The sequence below is a fragment of the Amia ocellicauda genome, chromosome 14 (genome assembly GCF_036373705.1).
Source record: "Amia ocellicauda isolate fAmiCal2 chromosome 14, fAmiCal2.hap1, whole genome shotgun sequence".
NCBI classification, from domain to species: domain Eukaryota; kingdom Metazoa; phylum Chordata; class Actinopteri; order Amiiformes; family Amiidae; genus Amia; species Amia ocellicauda.
Window position 1 is genome coordinate 12,371,150 of NC_089863.1, and position 19,090 is coordinate 12,390,239.

General features: G+C 40.3%; 1 protein-coding gene across 5 annotated transcripts; it reads left to right on the forward strand.

Annotated features, from left to right (window-relative positions):
- Nucleotides 1-12,714: 12,714 nt before the first annotated feature.
- LOC136768730 (hyaluronidase-1) lies at nucleotides 12,715-17,461 on the forward strand. 5 transcript variants are annotated; one of them, XM_066723080.1, is made up of 4 exons: nucleotides 12,715-12,928; nucleotides 14,239-15,018; nucleotides 15,338-15,427; nucleotides 15,534-17,461. In XM_066723080.1, the coding sequence occupies exons 2-4, from the start codon at nucleotides 14,341-14,343 to the stop codon at nucleotides 15,903-15,905; spliced, it is 1,140 nt and encodes a 379-aa protein (XP_066579177.1). In that variant the 5' UTR covers nucleotides 12,715-12,928; nucleotides 14,239-14,340; the 3' UTR covers nucleotides 15,906-17,461. The 5 variants fall into 5 exon arrangements, with proteins under 5 accessions (XP_066579177.1, XP_066579174.1, XP_066579175.1 ...); XM_066723077.1 differs by having other exon boundaries at nucleotides 14,022-15,018; nucleotides 15,534-17,460; XM_066723078.1 differs by having other exon boundaries at nucleotides 14,027-15,018; nucleotides 15,534-17,460.
- The last annotated feature ends 1,629 nt before the right edge of the window (nucleotides 17,462-19,090 follow it).

Consider the following 19,090-nt stretch of genomic DNA (forward strand, 5'->3'; position numbering starts at 1 on the left):
GCAGCCATACCGTGTATCAAAATAAACTACTGTATTGTGGTATTTTAAAAATACTAAAAATACTTTTACAAGGGAGCATGATAACACTTTGCAATCCTTCCTTCTATCGGCCAGAGTCAGTTGATTAAGTAGACAATGTTTGATAGCAACAGCTTTCCTCTGCCTAACGAGTTGTGCAATAAATCTGACATATGCAACCAGTTAACAGATCAAATATTCACATATCCCTGTGATCACCCAGATGAAGGTTAGTTTTAAAGTAATCAACAGTTTAATGTTTAACTAACAGTTTGCTAATGACTCATAATTGTATCCTAATTTAGTTACTTGGTGTTTGGTAAGGAAGGGTCTACTTTTCATCAGCAACACTGACTCAATGACAAACAAGTCATTCAGACAACTGATGGCACCTTTATTCATGGCAACTAGTTTCTAAGTAATGAATCATTTGATTGTTAATCATAAATATAATAAATTATGTGTCAGGCAGTCATTCATGCAATTGTATGCAAAATCATGATCCTCCTAAACAGCTACTTCAATTAGGGTACAATCATTTAGCAATCAATTATTTATCTATCAATCATTGGACACCTATTTGGAGGTTGAAAACAAACATTTTAGCACTTTGTCAACAATTATTAAATGATCAATATGTTTTGATTTTAAATGTAGCCAGAAACATAATCAGAAAGTAGCAACAGAGCTTGCCAAGGAGTGGTGGATGGGTTGACAACCTGCTCTTTAATGGCGTTGCAGCACAACATTGTTAATGACAATAAGGCACAAATGTGTGCATTTAACAAGTTACACCATATCGTAGTATTATAATGTAATATTGTACAACACTGAAACGCTTTTATTTATTTAGGGTTAGAGTCCCCATTAAACTTTCTGCTGGTTTAACTGAATTGGGTGTAGATTGATATGGGCTCAGTTTGACATTTTGGCACTGGCTAGGGCTGGGGTTCAGGCTGGTATTTGGGTCTAAAATGAGGCCCGTACCCTGTTGTTGTAATACAGTGGGTTATAGTGAATAGTCTCTCCTCTCTAAGGATTGAGCATGACTTGGAACTTAAGCTGATTCATTCCCGTATCAGCATCAACTGAAAATGTGGATGTTTAAGAAAAAAATCACAATAAAAAAGGGAACATTGAAAATTATGAATATTGCCCAACCAGTTAAAATCAGTTTAGTTTTAATATGCCATATAGATGAAGATAGGAAAGGTCCAAATCCTGCATTATGATTGGCCAGAGCGAAATAGAGTGACATCACTGCCTTACTGTAACATGGCGCATTGTGACACATGCGGTATCCATGACAACCACTTTAGAATGCTTCACATTCTAATGGTCAACCAGTCAATACAGAGAGACACACCTTCATTGTTAACCAGACCATACAGAAAACCTAAAGAGAGCGCCACGATGAGTAGAGTTTTTGTAACACAGAAAGTTAAAGACTTTTTTGGCCAATTCCCAAAAGAACAGGCCCAGATGGCTATAGAAGTACCCATGGAGATCGATGAAATGGAGGAAGAACCCATGGAGATTGATTTTAAATTTCCTGTAGATGTGGAAATGTTGACTGTGGCTCCCCTGGCTATTCCACTCAAGTTCAAGTCCAGGAGAAGATGGATCCACAGAATGCGCCCATACTGACACCGTTAACTGGGAATGGTCCTCTCCTTCAAGGCCAGGTTCATCTGCTGGCCTCCCTCCTCCGTCCCTGAGGCTGTGCTGCTGGAGGCTCAGCCGGAGGGCTTCACAGAGGAGGAGGAGATGAAGATCTGGACCTCACTGTGGAGGCAGACAGCAACCTCCTGCTCATGCTCCTCTCCTTCAAGGCCAGGACCATCTGCTGGTCTCTCTCCTCCGTCCCCGAGGCTGTGCTGCTGGAGGCAGGGGGGTGAGGGTGGGGATGGAACTGAACGAGCCTGTATTTACAAAAATCTCGGATATAGTTTTTATGCCTTCCTAGCACATCTTGCCCTGATTCTTGTAACTTGTTGCGAGGTTCCATTTTGTAGTAAACATCTCAGTTAACGTAACACTAATTATGATGTCCTGTGCAGTAGGGTAGGCAGTGCTCCAGGTTTGCTGGCTCCGGCTCTGGAGTGGCTCCAGAGTCTCAGTTCTAGCTCCAGGCTGGCTTAAATCAAATGGTGACATTTGCAAAAGTCAACACTCAGATCCCATCATTTGAAAAAACTCCTCCCCTGAACCCATATGAGTATGTGCCAGCTGAGATGATGGCATAGATCAGCAGTTCCCAAACTTTCTGGGTGGTGCCCCCCCAAAAACATTTGAGTCACAGCTCACTCCCCCCCCATGTCTCACACGGTCATATTTATATTAACATTTATTGTTTTGAAAGCCCTAATGCTTAACAAGGATGAATACACTATACAACTTGTTTTTGCATTTCACTTTTCACTATTTTATTTGGCCATTTACATTGGAATCTCTCTTCATGAACCTATTCTTACTCCATCTAGTGCTGCTCACTCAAATTAATGAGACGGGTGAGCCTGAAGATACATTAACGCCCTCTTTCCATTTCATACAATTTTATCCATTATATATATTTTTTTTCAACTATTCGGTCTCATCCCTAATTATATATATATTTCTATGTTAATGCATTTCCAAAATATTGTAGCAGATTCCTGGCGAGCTCGTTTCCCACGACTCGATGACATTTTGGAGCTGCAAGTTATTCTTATGTATTTATTTTACCATAATTACCACCTCACATGCTGTGTATTTTGGTCTGAAACTACCAATTAGTGGCTTTAACAGATGCTGCTATCTGACAATCCACTATTCTCATTGGACTGAATCTCGTTGACTGGATATGGAAGAATCCAATAATCAAGAACTGATTTACACTCTTATTATTCGGGACAGTACAGTTTGTTTTTAATGTGTGTAAGTGTAGCTAGAACATTACGTAAATTGGTAAACGATTTGGCCTAGGCTACTAAAACGAACACTAAAACTTAACATGAACTGTTAAAAATGTTAGCAATTTATGCTAAAAATTTATGGAAAGCTGGCAACCTACACCTTCTTCTTCGGGTATGGATCAATTTTCTGTTCTGATCTCAACAAGTCTGGGCAAGTAGGCACCAATCAGAGGCAGCATTTTTATGATGTCATCATCTAGACTTCTTACAAAGTATTTTACAGTATTTTTAAACTACAAAATACAAAACACTAAAGTATTTTGATACAAAATATGAAGCCATTTCCATCAACCCTATCAAATATAAATTACAAAATCTTATTTCGTAATTGAAATACGTATTTTAAATACATGTATCATAAATACTGCCCATGCCTGCCCAGAACCATGAACCATTTCTGTGGAACTAAGCACACATTCAACTCAATTTGCGAGACCAGTTCACTCAGGTTGCAAAACACTACACACTCTCAATGTGTTAGCACACTTGTCATTGAGAAAACACCTGTGCCATTTGTGTGAATACATGACATCACCAGACAACGTCAAAGTCCTAATGCACTACAACACACTTTACCTGTGCAAATCCAATTAACCAAATTGTCCACTCAGTTCTCCTCATTCTTTCAAGTATAAAACAGGTCACACAAGGACTCATGCTTGTACAGGAAAAATTTAGCAACAAAGAGCAGAAAGGGGAAGAGGTAGGGGAAGACACAGAGGACGAGGAAGGTGACAGAATATTTTGAATGAAATAAGAGCTACACTGGTTGATAGTGTAATCAACCATGGGACAAGTATGCGGGAAGCTGGGCTGCGAGTGCAACCCAATTTGAGCCATTTTACTGTGGCTGGAATCATCAGGACATTCAGGACTACGAACTGTTCAGTGGGTATAAATTTACCATGCACAATATTTGGCTTTCATATATCAACAAGGGTACTGCATGTTTGCACAACATTGTATTGTTTGCATACAGGGTTGATAGAAGACCACCTGCTGGTGGGAGAAACCGTCTCTTCACCCAAGAGCAAGAGGCTGAAATAGTCAACATGTTGTTGGCAAATAATGCGATTAGACTCTGAGAAATCCAAACGCATATAATGGAGGACAATGCGATGTTTCAGAAAATACACCGTGTTTCAATATCCACTATTGATCATTTGCTGAGAAGGCACAGCATGAGCATGAAGCAAATATATCGTGTACCATTTGAGAGGAACTCCGATCATGTGAAAGACATGTGCTACTTATATGTGCAAGTGAGTATGAATCTGTTTACAGTACTACTGTGCACTCAGCTGAGACAAAGGTACAGGAAGTACACTAATGCACCATGTTCTAATCACTGTTCCTACATGGTCAGAGAATACTTGAGCTTGATGCAAATGATGACCACATTGAGTTAATCTATGTCGACAACGCAGGATTCAATCTGACCAAAAGGCGGCACCGGGAAAGGAACATCATTTTGCATTTTGTATTGGTTTTATATTTTGTATGTCGCCCTGGATATGGGCATCTGCTAAGAAATAACACAATAGACATGACGAGACATGTGAGACAATGGAGAGGACAGAGAGCATCAAGGAAGGAGGTGAGGGAGGAGAACAAAGAGGGAGTAGCACAGTTAACAGACAGATGGGGAAAACAGTCAATGAAAGGTAATATAGTGAGAGCATTGGAGGCCAGGGTGGAGGGGGAGACAGAGCGGAGATTACAGTGGAAGGTAACAGAGGGAGTAAAGTGGGGTGGGGAGGGAGGGGAGAGAAAGGGAGAAGGAGATGGTGGTCTGAGATGTCCAGGGGTGTCACGGAGAGTGTCGAAGGGGAGCAGCCTCTAGAGAAGATGAAATGTAGCTGGCGGCCTGCCCTGTGAGGTGGGGGGACAGTGAGAGAGAGAAGTTAAAAGAGTGGAGGAGGGGAAGAAATCCAGCAGTGTGGGAGGGGTTGGTCAAAGTGTGCTAAGTAAGTTGCTACCCAACTAACAAACAGTAGCTGCCATTACTACAATACAGGTGTAATAAATATATCTATAAATAAACAAGTAAACATGCAAACAACTGCTACTTAGCTGTCCTGTGGCGAACGACAACACCACCACAAATGTAAATATGTCACATTAGTGTGATATTGGTTGTCACTAAGTTCTATTAATTTGATTGTGTGTGTGTGTCTCATTTGGATGCAGAGTGTCATTTTGAGCAAAGATTTCTGTGGGATTTCTTTGGGAGATGTAATTTCACCAAATGTGTGTTCTCCCAGTTGTTAACATACGTTTTCTAAAACGACATCTCATGTATTCAAAACACAAAACAGTATGGAGATCATTGTTTTGGTGAAGTTGCTAAATGTATTACTATATAGTACTGTATTCATACTGATATACAGTTAGGTCCATAAATATTTGGATAGTGACACAGTTGTCATACTTTTGGCTCTGAATGGCCACTACAATGTATTTTAAAGGAAACATCAAGATGTGCTTTAACTGTAGACTTTCAGCTTTAATTTGAAGGTAGTTACATCCACACTGGGTGAATGGTGTAGGAATTACACCCATTTTTATATGTGGTTCCCCCCAATTTTATGGGCTCAAACGTACTTGGTTCCATGGCCACGTGTGTATTATTCCCTCATTAGATAAATTATAGGTAAGCAGATAAAAGGTCTAGATTTGATTTCAAGTGTGGCATTTGCATTTGGAATCTGTTGCTGTTAACCCTAAATATGAAGTCCAAAGAGCTGCCACTGCGAGTGAAGCAAGCCGTCACTAGGCTGAGAAATCAAAACAAACCAATCAGAGAGACAGCAAAAACCAAATCAACTATTTGGTACATTCTTAAAAAGACATAATGCACTGGTGAGCTCAGGAAAACCAAAAGGCCTGGAAGACCACAGAAAACAACTGTGGTGGATGACAGAATAATTATTTCCCTGGTGAAGAAAAAACTCCTTCACAACAGTTAGCCAGATCACCCTCCAGGAGGTAGGCATATCTATGTCAAAGTCAACAATCAAGAGAAGACTTCACCAGAGTAAATACAGAGGTTTTATCACAAGATGCAAACCATTGGTAAGCCCAAAAAAGCAGATTAGAGTTTGCCAAAAAACATCTAAAGAACCATATACAGTTCTGGAACAACATCCTATGGACAGATGAGACAAAGATCAATTTGTACGAGAATGATGGGAAGAGAAGAGTATGGAGAAGGGAAGGAACTGCTCATAACCCGAAGCATACCACCTCATCTGTGAAGCATGTTATGGCATGGGCATGTATGGCTGCCAAGTGAACTGGTTCCCTTGTATTTATTGATGATGTGACTGCTGACAAAAGCAGCAGGATGAATTCTGACATGTTTAGGGCTATATTATCTGCTCAGAATCAGCCAAATGCTTCAAAACTCATTGGACGGCGCTTCACAGTGCAGATGGACAATGACCCGGAGCATACTGCGAAAGCAAGCCAAGACTTTTTTAAGGCGAAGAAGTTTTGCAATGGCCAAGTCAATCACCTAACCTGAATCCAATTGAACATGCATTTCACTTGCTGAAGGCAAAACTAAAGGCAAAACACCCCAAGAACAAGCAGGAACTAAAGACAGCTGCAGTACAGGCCTGGCAGAGCATCACCACGGAAGAAACCCAGCATCTGGTGATGTCATTGACTGCAAAGGATTTGCAACCAAGTTTTGAAACTCACAATTTAATTCATGATTATGTTGTCCAATTACTTTTGAGCCCCTAAAACTGGGGGGACCACATATAAAAATGGGTTTAATTCCTTCACTGTTCATTGTGTTGGCGTACAGTCAAAATGATGACAATTGTGCCACTATTTATGGACCTAACTGTATACAAGCAATCTGAGAACAGAATACAAAGTTTAGTGATACTAACCAAACTCAGACTGAAGAAAACAGTTTATTAAGATCTATTTAATAAATGGTTCCATTCAAGTTTCAAAAAAAGGTTAAATTGTTAACATTTCAGAGCCTGAATATCATAAAACATCAGGACCAGGATTGAGAACGCAATGCTCTTGCCAAATGTTTGCCAGCTCTTTTACTCCATTTTCAGTCCCTCATGTTATTAGAAGTTAAAGAGCAGAAAGTATTTGGACTACAGCTAATGCCACAACACCTGATGTGTGAACAGCATAGTCATCTCAAGATATCACTGTGCTGCCTCAGTACACCTTGGATCCACTGTTGTATTACATTTGCGGGGAGAAAATGATTTCCAAGGAACCTTGTCTAGCTGAGCAGATGTATTTACTGTAGTAAATCGTCACCCTTATGTTGTAAGTAAAGTAAGTATTTAACATGTATTATTTTATGTATGTATGTATGTACAGTATGTATCTACCTATCTATCTATCTATTCATTACAAATTTACAATTTACACAAACAGCATTACAATTATTACTAGAGTCCTTAAATCACAGAATTAATACATTAAAATAAATGAATAAACACGCATATTCATCACTTTTAATGATGTATTTTTCCACAGAATCCAGGATGACCTGAATGCTCCCCAGTTCAAACCTGTGCCCGTGTGTCTGAAGAGAATGAGCACTCAAAAAGCCATAGAGACCAGATGCAGGGAGTTCAACAATGGGGTAGAGAGACACATACAGGAGCTAAAAAGTAACTGAGCACTATCTGTTTTCATAGATAATGTATGGGTGTGTCTTTGTTTTCAGCTGATGTTTTACTGCTATGCTTTTTAATGTTATCAAGCTCTTTCATAAGCTTCATCAGCATAGAAATGATCATGTGATACAATTGCACTGTGTCTTGTCTGCCGCACATGTCAGGTACTCTTTATGTTGAACTTTTTAGCAAAGCAAGAAACAGAAATTGAAAACCAGAAGTGTACAATGCCAAGGCAGTAGTGCTGTTAGTGCAGTTTAAAGCCCAGTGTGACAGATTCACCTGTCTGTATCAACATGAGATGATCTGCACCTCACATTAAGTTATTATTTTGTGTTTATTTGATTGGGGTTCTTCTCAGGAAGTTTTTGAGGTTCCCAGCTAGCCTAAACAGTGGATTCCTATCCAGCCTAATTTGAGGCAGGGCAACTTTTGTATTACAATCTGTGTCTCTCCTAGATGCTGGCCAGCAGCTGACCCTAGACATGAACACAGTCGGCCCCAAACTGAAGATCTCAGAGGACCTGCTGTCAGCAGTGATAGTTGAAGACAGGCAGCCCTACCCTGACCATCCAGACAGGTTTGATTACTGGAATCAGGTGCTGAGCTGCCAGAGCTTCTCCTCAGGGACTCACCACTGGGAGATGGAGGTGGAGGGATTCTGGATAATAGGGATCAGCTACAAGAGCATCGGGAGGAAATGGAAGGGTCAGTCTATAGTGCTCGGAAGAAACAATGTGTCGTGGTGTCTTCAACAGCATACCAAAAAGCTCTCAGTCTGGCACAATAATAAAGAGACAGTGCTGCCGGTCCCTGGGCCCCTCTGCAGGGTGGCAGTGTCCCTGGATTACAGCGCCGGCTCTGTGTCCTTCTATGAGGCAGGAGACACTCTGACACACCTGCACTCCTTCAGCACCACATTCACCGAGCCTGTATGTCTGGCATTTGGAGCAAACCATCCTTATCTCCATAGTAGCATATCTATATTAAAGATGTGAAAACTCCCTTTGCAATAAAAATTATTTTATGTTTGACCTGGTGATATTTGTTGCCAATATTAAAGGTGTGTAGAACTCCATCCCTTAGTTTACAAGCAGTCATTGCTTCCTGTTACTGAGTGCTAGCAGTTAATACACAGTGAAGCAGATTTCTTTGAATGATCGCAGTGACCTCCTGTTGCTACAATTGGCTTGTGTGATGCTGCTCTGTCACTGTGGGGTTATGATAGGTGAGCTGGTTCACAGTCCTACTGTTGGGGTTGTGTGTGAACATGCGTCTCCGCTCTGTTAACTGGAATGGTCCAATGCACTGGGACACATTGAACACCTGTCTCTGTGGATTCACAAACATGCTTATTTAGTTGCATGTTTTCACTTGTAAGCTAGAAACAAAATATCCCATATCTTATACAGAGGAAGGAATACAACTGCTGAAATTAAGTTCCATGTGTCACCATTGGGTTTAATGCTTAATCTGTGTATTTTTTTTCAATGCATTTTAAATCATATTAATTTGCTTAATTATGCGATTAAAGTATTTAAAAAGTGATGAGTTTAACTCCTGTCTTGTGTTATCCTTTTGGTCCCAATAAAACCTCTTTGAACAGTAACTAAACCCGAAGGTAGTTTTCAGATCTCCAGTGGCTCCAAAGAAGACTTAATGTTTGGGATGGTAAACAAATATTTATGATATCGGTCTGTTATTCCCTCTCTCTGTCTGTCTCTTACACATACACACTGTTTAGTTTAGATACAGTTGTGCAAATTTGAATTCTGAGGTTCAAATAAGAGCTACAGCAGTAGCAGCAACACTACCAATGATGATATTAATCTGGGATAATTGTTTTGTATTTATTTTTATTAGCCTAGTTCAAGTGTAAAACATAATTATAAATAGAGCTGGTTTACTATGTATTGGCCACAGTGTAGTTACAATGCAGTTGTCAACAAAAACATTATAAAACGAAATGGTCTCAAAGGATCTTGTCCCATTCTATTGTAAATGTCTCTTTTCCTCCCTCTCAAATATAAAAAGCAGGGATGAATGTGTTATATACACAACCTACTCCAGACATCCAAAGCAAAAACAAAAAGAAAGAAGTGAAGAGTGAAAATAAAAGTAATGATTGCATAAGTATTCCAACCCTTTGGTGTGGCAAACCTGCATTCATTCAGGTACACAAAATGACCTTAACAAGCCACATAATTAGTTGAATGGCCTTCCGTCTGTGTGCAGTAATTGTGCTTCTTGTTATTTCAGAATACAAACACCTGGCTCTGTAAGGGTCCTTGGTCAGATAGTAAATTCAAGCAAAGTATCAATGACCAATGAGCTTTCAAAGCAAGTCAGTGATAAAATCATAAAAAGCACAGGTCAGGAGAAGTGTACTTCTCTCTGTGAGCCCAGTGTACTCAACCACCAGAAACTAGATCAGGGTGTCCCTCCAAACTGAGTGTCAAGTGCTCCTTGTAACCGCTCTCATACTGTTAAGCAGTTCATCTGCACAGCAACCCTGAAACCCAGAGTGGATTTTCAAAACCCTTTGCTGCACAGAACATTTTGATGAAGGTAACTTTCTTTTTAAGTTGTTGATATATGATGACATGGCAGCAATGGAAAGAGAGAAATGTCCTGTTAGTCCTGTTTATTTCTCTCACCAACCCCAGGGCTGGAGAAACAGGCTGTCGCTTGGCACTGACCCGGCATGTGTGCAGTTTATGGACAATGCCCCGCACGAATCAGCTGCCAAGTTCAAGCCCACGCCTGCGATACCCTTCCGCAGTGATGCTTTCCCAACCAACAGAAGGTTCGTTATTTTGGCTCCAAGACAAGTTTTGGGTATGGAAACAGACTTTACAGTGTATTTTTTAAGACATTTTTCTTCATCCTAACACAGTACACACATATCCAACAGTTCTCTTCAGCATCACAGGGAAATGAGAAATATGAGTCAAAAAGTTTTCTATGTGAATGACTCTATTGCAACAGCAGAAGCTCCAAACTGATCTCTCCTTTAATGCGACAAGTGCATGACTAGAAAATACAGACAATTCAAAAACAGACAATTCAGCTATTAAGGGCTATTGGATTTTAGATGCATTAGATTATAAACTTCATAAAGAAAGACAAGAATGTGTCTGGATGTGTTAGCCAGCTTCTCTGCCCTTTATCATGAGACAAAATATTACTAATGTAGGATTTGCACGAATAAGGGAAATCGATGTGTATGTCGGGTAAGTAGTGCAATAAAGCCTCATCTTAACTAGCACTGCTGTCTTCATCCTCTTCATTCTTTTCATCATAGTTGTCACTCTCATCACTGTCATTGTCATCATCATCATCATCATCTTCATCCTCATCCTCCTCTTCCTCCTCCTCCTCCTCTTCAGAGTCCTCATTAAAACAGTCTAAAACAAAGATGTGAAAAGCCTGTAAGTAAATCTATTCCCTCCACCTGATCTCATTCAGCGTGACAGGGCTGAGCACTGCTCTAGCTGCCCTACACATGTCCTCCCATGTCTCTGATGCCTGTACACATGCATTGCCTCTGATGTGAGTAAAGATCACTGCTTTCTCTGGATGCTGACTGGATGCTCTTGTTCATGGACAATTTGTCTCTTTTTATCCCTGTGTAAGCACATATGTTGCATAGTAAATAAAGGATTGTTTGTGGATTCTATTGTATTCCCTTAAACCTGAATAAAAGACCTCCGTCAACTGAATAAAGTGATTCTCTTCCCACTGTGTATTACATTACCTTCATCATAGCTTGATAGTCTGAATCGGAGTCTGAAGATTATAATAAAAAAATGTATACAATACATTTACCTACCTGAAAGGAAGTAAAACTAGGAAACAAATATGTAAATATTTATTATATGTATATAATATAATATTATTGCTTTAAACTGTTATATGGAATTTGTACTCACCCAATTCACTTATGATGTCTTTGGCACACTGACTGAAATTCTTCGAACAGGGTGTCTATTTTTTCTGAGATCCTGGGATCTTTTGGGCGGATCGAATCAGGTTTAAACAGAGGCCGCCGCAGCCTCTTGTGGACAAAACCAGTCACTCAGAAATTACTTTTCCATACAGTATCATTAAAACCAGACTGAGGTTTAAAAGTTATTTTAAAGTCTACCAACTCAAGATAATCAAGATAGATTCTTATATTAATCACATGTATAACAGGGTTGGGGTTTGGGTATGTGCGGGTTTATGTACTCAACATCTGAACTCAGATGATGTATTGATGTTTAAATCCTATGGTATTCATTTATTAATTAATAAGAAATTATGGTTAAGTGTACCATTTTCCTATTGGTCAGTACAGCCTACATCTCTTTGCGACTCAGGTTAGGGCAGCTAGCTTTAGAGTCACCCTTAGAAATAAGAATATTGGCACTGTCAAATTATTCATTTAATGTTTATTCACAAACAGTGAATAATGGAGAAACTGTAAACAAATTATAAATAACAATTCAAATTATATATATATATATATATATATATATATATATATATATATATATATATATATATACAGAAGTACAGAAGTATAGCATGTACAGAAGTACCTTGTGATGTACTATGGTACTTAATACAGTACTTTCCCTTGGTGTCTCTGCCTAAGGTGTATTAGCTGACTGTTAAGTGCAAGAACACTTCTGTCTGCACAATGTTTGCTAGGCTCTATAAGAGCATTATTTGATTCCTGTTTGCTTTGTCTTCCATTGGGCTTCACTGGCAAATACTGACAAAGTAGTGTACTATAGCATGTACTATGCTCTTTAAAAAAGTGTGATACGACCGCATATTACTTTAAAATGTAAAACATGGGCATGGGCACAGAGCATGATTGACAGCTGGTCTGTTCGTATGGAAGTTGGTCTATTTGGCTATTACTACTGTATGGCCAAATTGATGAATTTCCCAATGAACTACCAAATTGACGGACGAACACTTTTGACACAAACGGCGCTGCATAGTCTCTCTTGTGGGAAATAGTTTGAACACCAGCACACTGTTTGTTCTCTCGCTTCCCTAAAGAAAAATAATTGAAATGCTTTAACCGTCTAGATGGCTAACCCCGCCTCGGCTGTGCTCTGATTACCAATACCACGTCGACCCGTAGAGTCTGTCCAACATCAGGCTGTTAGACGGGTTTTATTTATTTGCTTCTGTTAGGCATTGTGATGTTGGTTGTCTTGTTTATTTGAATGAGTGGTTGTAGACGTTGTGCTCTGAGGAAGGTGAGTGTTGTCTTTGTAGGTAGACCACTGTTTTTAGGTAAGTGCATTTTTATGTAACCCTTACATCTGTGTAGAAAACTGACCGAATGTAGTCCATGTAAAACGTCGTGCCCTAGGAGTCGGGTATAATATGTATTATTCTCATGTGGTTATTTATGTGCATATACCAGTAAATTACCAGTATAATGTATAAAACTATGCTTACTAAACCGGCTCAATACTATCCATGCTGTATGTTACTAGGAGCAAAGTATATATCTAATCAGGTATTTAATAGACACATACAGTTATAGGAATCCAATCAAATCCGGTGAGGTTTTTGGGTTGGAACCGCATTTAACAGCCTTGCGTTTTGATTGCTCCGTTTGCTGCCTGTTAATCTTCAGCGCCAGAGACTCGGACGGTGATTGCAATATTGTTAGCCATAGTAAATAAATGAACAGCAGAGATGGTTAAGGTTATGTAGATGTTATAGTTACATATCTGCATAACGTTGATGATACTTAAATCTCTCCATCTATTATTGGTAGCATAAGGAAGTACCCAAATGTAAATGTACATACCATTAAGCCACGTTACATATTTTGTACATGAATCATTTTAGACTCCGTGCAAACCTTGTGAAATGTGTTAACATTTTTTAAATAAACAACAGCATGGAGCGATATACTTAGCTGTGAAATTATACAATTATGGAAGACCATGGCAAAGCAAAGTACATGCATGGTATTACCAAAGAATATAATAGGAAAAATTCTATATTGATCTGCATATATACCTTGATAAAACAGGAATGTAGATAGACCTGCTATATTAAAAGAAGTTCTCAGATAAATCATTTTAAATATCTTAAGTACTCGAGTCAACTTGGTATACAATGGTGCATTATTTCTGGTGCCTTTAATAAACCAGGAAACTATATTACAAGAAGTATGTGTTGATGCGAGAAAGCAGCTGTCAGTGCTATATTTAAAAGACTAAGTTATACCTTGGCCCTACTAACTCCTGCCCTTATTACTGGAAGGAGGGGCCTTGGTGACATAGGATTTTTACAGTGTGTATCCCATCTTAATTTCTCACCATTTAATTCCCCTGTGTTTCAAAACATTTAACATTGCCTTCCTACCTAGTGTAGATCCCAGGTGGACTGTAACCATCACTGGTTCCCCCCTGGCTTGATGGAGTCACAGGAAGCTGCTACAGTGCTGCAGATATTAACAGCAAGGATGTCCACCCTGGTGTTGCTCAGCCTGTGGGCTATGAGGGGGTTTTGTGGCTTTCCAACAGACTGTCATGCCTCTGTTGCCCAATGTGCCTTTCCTGACGGTTTGGAATGCCCCAACGCAGGCCTGCAAGACCAAGTATGGTGTGGACCTGGACCTCAGCCAATTTGACATCACACTGAACCAGAATGAGAGCTTCATAGGGGACAATATCACCATCTTCTACATGAACCAACTGGGCCGCTACCCTTTTTACACACCCCAGGGGGCACCAGTGAATGGGGGGGTGCCACAGAATGCCAGTCTGCCAGAACACTTGCAGTATGCACGGGCTGACATCAAGCGGTACATCCCAAACTCTCCTTACTCAGGCCTGGCGGTTGTGGACTGGGAGAGCTGGCGACCACTGTGGGTGCAGAACTTTGATTCCAAAAAGGTGTACAAGGAGGCCTCCAGGGCACTGGTGTGGCAGAAGCACCCCAATTGGACCACGCTTCAAGTGGAAAGCGAAGCCCAGAGGGAGTTCCAAGAGGCTGGACGGGCGTTCATGGAGGATACACTCCAGCTGGGCCGCGAGATGAGACCTGGGGGCCGGTGGGGGTTCTACGGTATGCCCAACTGCTTCAACCAGTACACAAACACCTCGGTGAACTACACAGGGAAGTGTGCTGAAGTGCATATGAAGAGAAACGATGAAATGGGCTGGCTCTGGCAGGCCAGTTCTGCCCTGTACCCAAGCGTCTATCTGGGATCAGGCCTGCGTGGCAAGGGGGATGCTATCCGGCTGTACATCCAAAACACTGTATTGGAAGCCAAGAGGTGCTCAGGACAGGTGACCCCCATCAGCCCATCTGTGCTGCCCTATGCTAGCATAGTCTATTATTCCCTGGAGTTCCTTTCACAGGTAAAGGTGTTTAAACTGTACAGAGTTTAAAATCAAATTTCTACTAATTGATTTGTTAAAAACGACTTGTATAATTTATTACCAGATTTGTATTATTATATATTTTTAAATAATTCACAACTTTATGATCAAAACAGGATTTTTGAGTTCTGATTCTGTTCATTCTGAATGAGTGACTTTTTTATTGTTCTTCACAAAGAAGGTAATAATCTGAGTGTTTGAGGGACTGTAAATGTTTTTCTACTGAAATTTTACTTTTTTTAAATTTAATGTTATCTGTGTATGTCTGTGACTAACTGACATCCTGTGGTTTATGCAGGAGGACTTGGTTCACACCATTGGGGAGTCCGCAGCACTGGGAGCAGTGGGGATTGTGCTCTGGGGAAGTGGACAGTATGCAGCATCTCAGGTATGCCTCAATGCAGGAGCAGAAGGAATTGCATTCTTTAATGACATAACAAATCATCTGGGCAACCCTTCTGATTGTTTTATAATTTATTTTTGGGGAACTACAGGCTAGTTGCACCAAGTTAAAAACCTACCTGCATGGGGTGCTGGGCAGGTACCTGCTGAACGTGTCCACAGCGGCAGAGTTGTGCAGCAAGGAGAGATGCAGTGCTAATGGACGCTGCATGCGGAAAACCACCAATAGTGATGCGTACCTACACCTCAATCCTGCCAGCTTCACAATCTTGCAGAACCTGACTGTCAAGGGAGCACTGAGTGAGGGAGACCAAGAGTTCTACAACACAGAGTTTGGGTGTCAGTGCTACAAGGGGCACAAGGGAGAATCCTGCACTCAGACTGACACTGGCAGCTCCACTGGCCTGAGGACCACTATGATCAGCCTCCTATTCTCCATTAGCCTGTTGTGGCTGCTATTGTAGAGCAGTAGGGTGGGAGGCACAACTGCCCCTGCAGAAAACAAATGTGTTCCTTCTCCAGGGTTGACTGGTTACCTATCAATTCTAGTAGTGTTTTGCAAATCTTATGACAAAGGAAGAAAAGTGAAAAAGCAACAAAACAAACAAGAAAACAAATGCATTAATTTGCAGCACCTATCCTCAATAACATAGTGAGGAAGTGATGGATGGCATCTGTAATAATGAGCAAATGGCCATCAGTGGTAGAAAGCTGTGTGACTGCCAAGCATTTATAGAGGAAAACAAAGTGTATCTGAAAGCAAAGCAGTTTCCCAGAGTAGCCTACTTGTTTACAGATTACTATTTTGCACATAATCATGGAGATACATTTCAAAAGTATGGAAGGTGATTGTCGTTAAGTGGATGCTGTATTAATACAATGAGGTCATTATGCTGAGAAGCCCAGTCAGTTAGGTTGTCAGTGTTATGTAGACACTAGTTGCTGAGATACCATTTGGGGTTAAAGGGTAAAGAAAAAAGGGTAAATAATAAATGAAGAAACAGAACATAAACCTAGGTTCTGCACTTAATTACAAACATGAAAAACAAATTGCATACTGTGTACAGGCTGTGTAGGTGCATACAGTAGCCCTAATACTGGTACATAATATTAACTCCCTCCTTGAAAAAGAAAGGTCCTGCAACTCTTCTCTCACCGGACATAGCCTGAAGGCCTGAAGGAAGAGTATTCTTCCAACCCAGAACTCCGGGCTGGGCACCTCTACAGCTGGGGGAAGAGAAAGTGAAGCCTTTGAGCAAAGAGCTGATGAACAGGAACAGACACACCCTCTTGCCTGAAGAAAGAAGAGCACAGGATTTAATCATGTGTTAAGATAATTTGTATTTCTATTTTCCCACCAAGAAATAAAGTACTTTAATAAGGGCATAAATGAAAATCAGTGGAATTTGTGTTATTTCGGCAAATAACTTGAATAGAATTATTGCATTTTCAATGACACCGTGAATCATTCTTTGCCTTGAGGAAAGAATTAAAATACATAATTTATTCCTAAATAATGCATGCAGGGGAAGTAACCATTAGTCCTATGCCTTAAGCCATGGACCCCCAGAGATTTATTAACAGTCTGCCATCCTATAGGAGTTTTTGTTTCTCTCTCCTCCATTTGTTAATTTTGTTTGTGTCTGCTTGTTTATTTTCGCACCTTTGGTACTATACTAAAGACAAATGTATTGATGTCATTATATAATTACATATAGTAGATTGTTACCAACAGACAATGGCATGAATGTATCTCTCTTGAACTTCCCATCGCCACTGAGAAAGTGTCCTGGATTAAATGTGTCTGGGGTTTCCCATTTACTCCTATAAAACAGCTCAGCATCAAATTTGCAGATGAGGTGGTACCATAAAGAGAGTGCAGTGTGAATCATGCTAGGAAAAGCATGGTGAATATTTGCAGGGTTAAAGGCTTAATGTAAACCTGTACACATTTCATGAAATCCCTATACTTGGGTGTCAGGATCCCCAAATAATCAACTGTGATTCAATTGTTTTCCAAAAATATCAGGAGGAAATTGGCTAAAATTTAAAAAGTTTCAAAAGTCACATACATCAAAATGTAATATGAAATTACTGTTCATCATCCCACCTTTGGAATAAAATACTCTTTAAATTAAGTCTACCTTATTGTCATGTGGACAATGTTCAGAGGAACAATGTTGCTGAGTCTCTGGACGTCATAGATCACAGGGTCTGTGTAGGGCAGGATGGCTCTATTTGCCATGGAGGGTGGGTGCCCCTGTCCCACCACTTGGTCTATCTCAGCTTGGACCTTTTCTGAGAGGGTGAAAGGTTTACTAAAGTATTATGAAGCATAAATGTTAGCACAGATGAGAAAGCATTACATTTCAAAATGCATAATTGAACATAATCACATAGGCCTTCTTAATATTCTATGGGATATATATTTGATTACAACACAAGGAGTTTTATACTGGTTGTTGGATCAAATTCTCCTAAATCTCACTCTTGATCACCGGGTATTTGATAATGTAGAGGAGAGCCCAGTGGTTACTGTGGTTTCAATCCCAGCCCAAAATAGATCCAGGGTGCAGTGTGCATGGTTTTCGTCATGAAAAACTGCACTGAACCACCTGCACATTCTTTCTTGCACTAAAAAAATCTGAACAAACTGTCAGAAACCGCCTCAGGGAAGCTCATCTGTGATTTGTCGTCCTCACCAGGGTCGTGACCTGACTTCAGCTCTTGTGGACATTCCTGCAGCCAGCATGCCAATTGCACACTCCCTAAAAACATGAGACTTTTAAATCCATAGATTAGGGCCTAATTCATGTATTTAAATGGTCTGATTTCCTTAAATGAAATGTAACTCAGTAAAATCTTTGAAATTGTTGCATGTTGCATTTATATTTGTGTTCAGTATATATTCATAACAAAGTCTTATAAACACACTCACGCAAGGAATGCTTGATGTGAGATTAGGCTGTTGTTAGCAAGGATATGTCATATAGGCCCAGCCTATGCATATTAAAAATAGACCAAGTACTTTTATATTGTGATCGCATAAAAAGCCTCTTTGATCTTTAGTACGCTTAAATTGGCAGTGAACACAACAAATGCATCCAGCAGTTCAGTGACAGTGAGTGCCACCTTGTCAGCTGCATGGCACACAGTATTCCTGCTCAGAGGTGCAGCATCACCGATGGGATACATGAAGTGTCCGCTGGCAAAATACCAAAGAGCAAGACACTGTCTGTTCAACAGTGAGGGCATCACTCCGGCGAATGGCCTTGGAGACATCTGCCCCTAGAAGCTGGCAAAGATACTGAATTCCCTCAGATATCTTTAATAGAGAACATCACTGGGGTGAGCTAGAGGTTTTGCATGGTCTCTAAACACCCTCGCCTTGCGGAGTGAGCCTCTCACAACCTGTGCGCCAATGTAGATTGGGTCTTTCAAATGTCCAGGTGTTACAACGAATTCAGTGACCACTAGGATTCTTGTGACCAGGTGGATGTGCGCTTGCTCCGGCGCGTCATTTTCATTTTTGGAGAACACCTGCTTGATTTACAGGACGGTCACCAAATTTTCAAATGTTCTTAATGCTTCTCATGCTACCAATGAAACACAAAGGATGCAGGGCAAGAAGGCTGCAATCAGAAGAAAT